Genomic DNA, 8,610 nt, shown 5'->3' on the forward strand with positions numbered 1-8,610 from the left:
AGAAAACATCATTTTTCCTGTTTTTAAACACTTGCATGGCAATATCTCAGCACCTAAGGGTCGTATCAACAAAGTTCAAAAAAGCTAAATATAGAAAATTTTCTCAGCCTTTCAAAAATATTTTTTTCAAAAGTGGGCAAACATGTGCACTTATTTAAAAAAATAAAAAACTGCGACTATTTTCAAAAAAGTTACTTAAAAATGGCTTTAACTTGAAAACGGTGCACATTATCAAAATTTCACTAAAGAAGTTGAAAATTTTTTGCGACCAATATTCCGATTTTTTGAAAAAAAATCAGTATTGATTAAAAAATTCATAACTCAGTCAAAGTTTTTTTGCACAACCTAGAAATTTCTGGAAAGTTGGCATTTGATGTCCCCTATAACAAATAAAAAAATAAAAAAAATAGTTTTTTTTGCAAATCAAGTTTTAGTGACAAAAATTTAAATAAAAAATCAAAAAAAAAATTACCGTGTATAATTTTTTCAGTGTAGTCCTTATCCATACCTACAACTTTGCCGAAGACACCAAATCGATCAAAAAATTCCTTCAAAAGATACAGATTTTTGAATTTTCACATATCATTTTTGTAAGGACAGCTGCCAAATTTGTATGGAAAATTATATGGACAAACTAATGACGCAAAATGGCTTCTTTGGGCATACCGAAAGCACCACAATAGTTTCAGCCGGATTAAAAAATACAAAAATTAAAATTCAAAAAAAAGACCGATTTCGTAGAGAATTGCTCTAATTTCATTAAAAAAAATTCCCCATTATTTTTCAGACTAACCGGCATAAAGTTTACCTTTTTTCGTTTTTTTTTTCTAAGATTCACTATTTTTTGGTCAAGATTTTGCCTGTTCTGGAATTTTCTAAAAAAGATGATTTTGAAAATCGTTGTGATATTGAAAATCGTATTTTGTGAAAAATGCTGCGGTTTTGGAGCTTTGGTGTCTTTAAAAGAATCATTTGCAAATGGGAAAGGGGCAACTTTTGGATTGTTTTAAACATTTGTTTTTTTTTCTCATTAAAATGAGCAACTCAGCGTTATGTTTTAGAGAAATATCGTGTTCTGGGCACTTTAGGAGCTATTAAAAACAAACATTTTCGCTTTCAAAAAATAATTTAAGCTCAAGAATCAAAAGCTACAGCCGTTTTAAGGTAAAAAAGATACAATTTTAAAGTATCTTAAAAAAGCGCAGGATCCAGGAACACTAAAAAAAATATCAGGAGTATTTTTCTTTAAGCAAAACAAATTGTATCGAAAAATGCTTTATACATCATTACAGTTATGCTTCTATCACAAATTTGTAAAATTTCAAAGAATTTATAAATGATTTTTTTATAAAATTTAACGTCTTCACTGCCCTGATCGCATAAATGTCCCATATGCATTTTCATCACTTTTGAGTCAATGATGCAGTTTGGTTCAAAATCGTGTGCTCTTTCTAAAGAGCCTATAACAACCAGTACTTTGTTCTAGAATTCGGGAGGAAATCCAGTTTTTTCGTGAAAACTTAACACGACAAACTTGCCTTGTGTTTTTCTCAGCTTGCTGTTTTTGCATATGGGACATATATGCGATCACTTGCAGTTTAACCGATCTGAGGCCCAAAAATTCAAAATTTGTAAAAAAGGGTTAGTTCGATAAAAAATGCATAAATAAGTCTTGCACACTGTATTTTGAAGAGATAGAGTTGGAAATCGATTATACAAGTTTTAAAAGAAAATTCAGTCAATATTTTTTCCCCAGATTTTTTAAGGGAAATACACGCGATGATGACAAGCACAACCTATACTTATTACACATCAAAAATGTTGTTATTGTCTGCTTCTCTAGAACACTGTTATATTCTGATAATAAACAATGCAATGAAAAAAATAGAAAACTAAAGAAAAAAAAGATGATGTTAAAACTTCTATTTCAAGCGAAACTGCCCTTTAATTTAAAGAATATTTTTGAAAATAAACTGAGTTTCCTAAATTTCAAAAACCGCAAATTCTGCAACGTCCTGGGATTTCTAAAATTGACCTGATCCGTAAAAAAAACATGCAATTTTTCGACCATCTGGCTATTCGTTAAAACTTTCTACCCAATTTATTTCCAACTTTTGTTCTATCAAACACTTCACCTCTTTTGTTTCCAAAAAGATCTTCATTCCGAATCGAAGAAGTTTTGTAACCTGCTTCAATGTCGCATACGTCCCGTTCATTAAATAACTTCAACCCACTTGATCAAAGAACGCCACGATTATTGTTTCGACAAATATAGGCCGAAGGTAATTCACAAACTAGTACGGCCTACTTTGACTTTAACCGCCGGGCCGGTGCGTCTAATTCTAGCTTCAATGACAATTTTTTCGTTTAGTTTTAGTTAGAGCTTGCAAGTCTAAGTGAACAAGTGAACATTCTCAGCGGTTAGTTGCGGTGATGAAGAGTAGAAAAAAAAAGACACACATCACATCGCTTAGTGCTTTGGTAGATCATTAAAACGGCTTTATTGAGACATAGAATGGGACTCAATTACTTGCAAATCTGTTTGTGGTTTTTTTTTTTTGTTGTTTACTCAAGCCAAAAAGGTGTTAACTAACCAATTCGAGCGTCACTTATCCGGGTTACATATCAAAAGTTCTAAGTAAAAAAGCAACCTGAGTTTAAACAAAAAATGCAGACGATTAACAATTTAAAACCCGGTTTCGCGCTGATGTGAAGTATAAAGTTAAGTGACTTAAGGTTAAGGTGAGCACCTACCTCAAGTCGGTGGCGGCGTGGTGGTCATTCACGCGATGACGGTACCACATCAAGCCTCCTTTTTTTTTGTTTTGCTTTTGCTGTTGTTGTTCGGGTTGAACAGTAGGCTACTTCTGTAGCTGAGAGTACTCTCCATGGTACTTGCAGCTATGGTGCGCTGAAGGTGACCCTGAACTTGATCTTCAGCGCTCAGCGGAACAGGTTCGTTGGTCTGCCTCCGATCAATGATCTTGCCCCTTTCGGGTTATTGTACTTTATGGTGATTTTAATTTATTTTTATTTGCAGCTCCGTTCCGAGGACGTGGTTCGAGCGTACATCCAGCGCATCCGGGAGGTGAACCCGCTCATCAACGCCGTCGTCGAGGAACGGTTCGCTGCGGCCCTCGAAGAAGCCAAAAAGGCGGACGAACTGATCGCGTCAGCCCAAACCATCTGGCTCATCAAAACCTACCCCCTCCTTGGAGTCCCCTTCACCGTCAAGGAGAGTTGCGCCCTCAAGGGAGCGCCCCTGACGGGCGGATCGCTCCCTCGGCGCTCCGTCAAGGCGTCCGTGGACGGTGAGGCGGTCGCCAATCTCCGCGCTTCCGGCTGTATCCCCCTGTTGGTGTCCAACACGCCGGAGTACTGCCTCAGCTGGGAGTCGTACAACCACGTGACCGGCCGGACGCTCAACCCGTACGACTCGCGACGGACCGCGGGCGGTTCGTCCGGGGGCGAGGGTGCCCTCATCGGGGCCGGAGCGTCCCTGTTTGGCGTGGGTAGCGACGTGGCCGGTTCGATTCGCGTGCCGTCGCTGTTCAACGGCATCTTTGGCCACAAACCGACTGCTGGTGAGTTTTTGTTTTGGGGTTTTGGCGAGACTTGCTAAAGTTGCAACGCCTTGAAGATAGTGGCCTTGATTAATACGAGGGTCAGGTCAGCTGTGTTCAGCATAGCTTACGGATTTGGAAGCCTCGACCGCGTTCGCTGGTGTTCTGTCGAGATAACGATGCAATTGGCTAAATCAGCAAACAAGACATGGAGTAAACAAAACACGTCTACAAGTTGTGTTATCAGAAATTGATGAGATGGATGTAAAATTTTGAGTTGAATACACTGAAACCCCGATGGTTTGACACCAACTGTTGTCAAACAAACGGGGTCACTTTTTAATTTGACACCCTCTTTACACAGAGCTCACACTTACTACCAAACGTTTGTTTTGATAGTGTGCGTGAGCGCCGTGTAAAAAGTGACAGTTTGTCACTTTTTAGTTTGACTTTGTCAAACCAACGGGGTACAAACTAAAAAAGTGTCAAACGAAAAAGTGACCAACCACCGGGGGATGTGTGTAGACTGACACTTCGATATTAGGCCGTAATTTTTCATTTTTGCTTGAGCAGATTTCTTCAAAATTTAATTCAATTTTCTACAATTTTTCAGTTTCGTTTATAGTAATTTGTGAAATGCAATAAAAAATAAAGGAATTGAGCAACAACAGTAACTATCAACAGAACCAAGTACTTTTTAAGGTGGTTGATGGTGTCTTTCACTTTTGGGGCAATGACTGCACCATAATATCTGAGGTCACGCCCCAAAAAAGTGTATGAATAACACTTAAGTGCTTATAACTTTTGATATGGTAATCAGATCTTCAATCCTTTAAGCTCATTGGATAGGTCTTTAAAATATCTTTCAAATCTTTCAATCTCCAGGACTTTAGCCAAAACTGTTTTTTAAGCATATCTTTTGAAGTACTTAACTTCATAATATTAAATAGGGTCTTATGGGACCCCAAGACGGATCGAATGAGTCCAGAACGGTGAGAATCGGCTAAGCCAGTGCCGATATAATTGAGTGATAATTTTTCGGTGCATGCATCCAAACACACACACAGACATTTGTTCAGTTTTTGTTCTGAGTTGATATGTATACGTAAAGGTGGGTCTAGGAGGTCGAAATAAGAGGTTCATTTTCCGAGTGATTTTTTAGCCTTTCCTCAGTATTAAAGTGAGGTAGGCAAAAAGACAGCAAGGGCATTTTTTCAAAAGTCTCGCCGATTTTTTGAAACACGTTGCTTATTACTTTGGATATTTCCCAACCAGATTATTCCCATTTCTTCTCGCAGCTCTTCCAAACCCATAAGATAATTTTTCAACGTATAAAAAACTTTAGCTCTATTTTATTAAAAAAAAAAACAGCCTTTGAAATCCAACTTCTCTTTTCTCTCCTCGCCAGACGTCATCTCGATCAAGGACCACTTCCCCAACTCGACCGACCCCAAGTTCCGCAACCTCCTAACCGTCGGCCCAATGTCGCGCTACGCCAAGGATCTGCCCACGCTGGTGCACGTAATGGCCGGCGATCGCGCGTCCAAACTGCGCCTGGACGAAACCGTCTACACGCGGGACATCCGCATTCACTACCTGGAGGACTTTGGCTTCAACTTGGCGCTGCCGTCCGTGGACGAAGAGATCAAGATCGCCATGTTCCGAGCGGTGCAGTACTTCAAGGACCACGGGCTGCACACGGAACGGGCCGACCTGGAGCATGTCGGGGAGGTGCTGGAAATAGCACTGTGCAAGCTGCAAGCGCTGGAGGATGTTCCGGACATTTTTGAAAACCGGGAAAATCCCAAGGAGAAGCACAGTCTGCTGTTGGAGCTGGGCAAAGCCATGATCGGCAAGTCGCAGTTCACGCTGGCCGGAGTCGTGTTCAACATACTGTTCAACACGAAGTACCTCTTTTCGCGGGAGGAACAGCAGCACTACCTGAAGTTGGCCGACGACCTCAAGCAGCAGATCATCGTGAGTAGTCTTCAACGCGGAGATGTCTCCGTAACCCTAGCTCTAACAATCTGATCATTTCAGGACACCCTCGGCACCGACGGCGTCCTCTTCCTGCCGTCCTACCCGACGGCCGCTCCCCGGCACTACCAGTCTTTTGGCTACGTGACCGGCGTGACCTACTCGATGCTGTTCAACGCGCTTGGACTACCCGGAACGCAAGTTCCGCTCGGGTTCAACAAGCAGGGCCTCCCCATTGGGATCCAGGTTGTGGCGGCGCCCTACCAGGACCGACTTGGGATGTGCATTGCGCGCGAGCTAGAAGCGGCCTTTGGCGGGTGGAGGGCACCACAGTGAGCGGAGTTGGACGGAGAAGCCTTCATGAGATTAGTGATACAAAACGGAGCCAAATAGAAATTCAATGAGTGCAAGGACCTGGACGCGAGTGTGAGAGCTAGTCTGGTCAGTTGAACGCGCATGTTCGAGAATAGCATTTAGAGATTAGGGCAGGTTAAGTCTAAAGAAGCCAGGTTCAGCAACTTCGAGGAAGTTAACGGACCCCGGACTGTTGTTAGAAGTTAGCTTTAAGCATGGGGATTTTAACTTATTCATCGTCCATCGCCGGAATGGATGATTTTTATACAGCGAAATAAATGATTTTAAAAAATAAGACAATTCAATTACCTGAGAAAATTTTCAAAACCTCAAAATGGTTGTAGTTGATTTCTGTGCTTTTGTGTATCCACAATAGATGTCCAAGAGGATAACTCTACAAAATAAAAATGAGAGGATAGAGCACCATGAATCCATACCGCGCACGCACACTACAGTCAAATTGTGCTCATTTGTTCATTGAAACAGTTCATCCTATTGACAGTGCTTATGCACATATTCATCAAACTGCAGTAGGCGATACGGCAAAGCATAGATTTCACATTCGAAAGGTCTTGGGTTCGATTCTGCAAAATGAACCTAACTTTTGATAGGGTTGTCAGATTTTCAACTTTTGGGCCCTTTGAAAAGGTCGCATGGTAGATCCAGAAAACTTTTTCATCAATATATCTGAGATCCTGCCTCAAAAAAGTGTATACATAACACTTAAGTGCTTATTACATTTGATAGGGTTGCCAGATCTTCATATTTGGTCCCGTTGGAAAGGACTTTTAAATACCTTTCCAAAAATGTATAGCATGACGGGTTTTCTAATATAAACCACCCTTTTTACAATAGTCGGAATCGGGTTGTAGCATAACTTTTTTTTTATGGACATCACACCGTCTTTTCAGACTGAATTTACTAACTAACGGGACAAACACAGAACACCCAGAGGAGATGGTCGGGAATCGAACCCGGGCCCCTTAGCACACATGAGGGATCGGCAGCCGAAGCCGCTAACCACCGCGCCACGGGGTCCTCTTTTGAAGTACTCTACTAAACTTCATTATTCATAGATAGTGACTTCAAGACGGATCGAATGAGACCAAAACGGTCATAATCGGTTCAGCCACTCTCGAGTTAATCAAGTGCAATTCTTGACTTTTTTTTGATAAGGTCCAATAAACAAATGTAAACATTGAGTGTATCCCGCTTACTCCGATGGACTTTGACATAAGGTGTGAAAGGGATACACTCAATGTTTACATTTGTTTATAGGACCTTATCAAAAAAAAGTCAAGAATTATTTTGTCAACATCAAACCACACACACAGAGACATTTGCTCAGAATTTGATCCTGAGTCGATATGTATACGTGAATGTGGGTCTACGAGGTCAAATTACGAAGTTCATTTTTTTCGATTGATTTTTAAAAGCCTTTGCTCATGGGGGTGAGGAAGGCAAAAAACGTATTTTGAAACAATAAATGCATAAAACAAGAAAAAAAAACAAATTACCAACCAGGTTCGCGTAACATTGACGCAAAAGCTTAGTTCGGACGGTAACTAAAATGTTTAGTTCATCGCCAGCCTACTATGTCAGTCAGAACACTGCTGACCGGCTCGTGTCTGTCAGCAAATGGAGAAAAGGAGACTTGAAAAAATGAGCCATAGTCAGTCGATTTTTGTTGATCGTAAAATTTTTAAATTGTAAATTGTTAGATTGCAGAGAATCAGACGGCATTGGATTATCAAGTGCGAACTGTATTTTTTGAATCCCTTTATTTTTTATTTTTTCAATTTTATTCTTTAAACCTCCGATATTGACTTGAAAAATCAGGCGGCATTTTTGAAGTTAGACGTGACTGAAAACAAATTAAAAAATATTTAGAAGTTTTTAGAAAGTTGTTTTTGCCAAAAATATTTATTTTGTCAAAACTTTTTTTTTAAACTAATTATTTTAAAACTTTGGAAAACAACTGCACTGATGTATTATGCATTTTACAACAATTTTTTATGAAATGTTTAAACTATCGCAGGTAGTTTCAATTATATTTTTTTGTCTCTCCTTGACTTTGGCCAAATATTATTTTAAATGTATTAATTTAACTCTCTACTGGCCAAATTTTTTTTCGAAAATTTTTATTTTTCCCGTTATTTTGAGCAACTTTTGTTCTACGAAAAACTTTGCTTCTCTTGTTTCATGTTTTTCTTGTTTCATTTTTAGTATATTAATTTGCATTTATCTTGTTTAGTTTATGTTTGTTTCAGGTAGTATTTGGCCTGTTCTACCACCTCCTATCATTACATTTTGCCTATCTAATTTTTTAATGTTTTTACAGTCACTTTTTAAATTTTTGCTTGTTTTTCACATTTTCTGCTATAAAATGGCACAATTATCATTTGAATTGTAAAAAAATGCGTAGAGGCATAGTCTGGAACACTAGGAAAATTACTTCATACTTCATTTTACTTAAAAAAAAGGTGCAGGTGGTTATGTTACACATGACCAGTATGACAAAGAACTTTGCTAGATGATTGTAGAAATTTTCGATTAGAACGTCCGGTCCAAATTTCCCCATGATTCCCGTATAATTACACAAGACAACTCTTTTGTGGTCTATTTCATGGTTCTGAAACAGGCTGTTTGATTTGTAAAATTTTAAGATATAATACTAACGTCCTATCGAACTAAGGGGATGAAAATTGCAAGTGGA

The 8,610-nt window shown here is 39.3% G+C and overlaps 1 protein-coding gene across 1 annotated transcript in view; it reads left to right on the plus strand.

Annotated features, from left to right (window-relative positions):
* Positions 1–6,199, plus strand: part of LOC120423579 (fatty-acid amide hydrolase 2-B-like) — a 13,342-nt gene extending 7,143 nt beyond the window's left edge. Inside the window, exons 2-4 of the mRNA XM_052707911.1 lie at positions 3,041–3,584; positions 4,972–5,540; positions 5,604–6,199. Of these exons, the coding sequence (XP_052563871.1) occupies positions 3,041–3,584; positions 4,972–5,540; positions 5,604–5,876 (1,386 nt within the window). The 3' untranslated portion in view covers positions 5,877–6,199. The remainder of the gene's footprint in view (positions 1–3,040; positions 3,585–4,971; positions 5,541–5,603) is intronic.
* Positions 6,200–8,610: the final 2,411 nt, after the last annotated feature.

This window comes from Culex pipiens, chromosome 1 (assembly GCF_016801865.2).
Source record: "Culex pipiens pallens isolate TS chromosome 1, TS_CPP_V2, whole genome shotgun sequence".
NCBI classification, from domain to species: domain Eukaryota; kingdom Metazoa; phylum Arthropoda; class Insecta; order Diptera; family Culicidae; genus Culex; species Culex pipiens.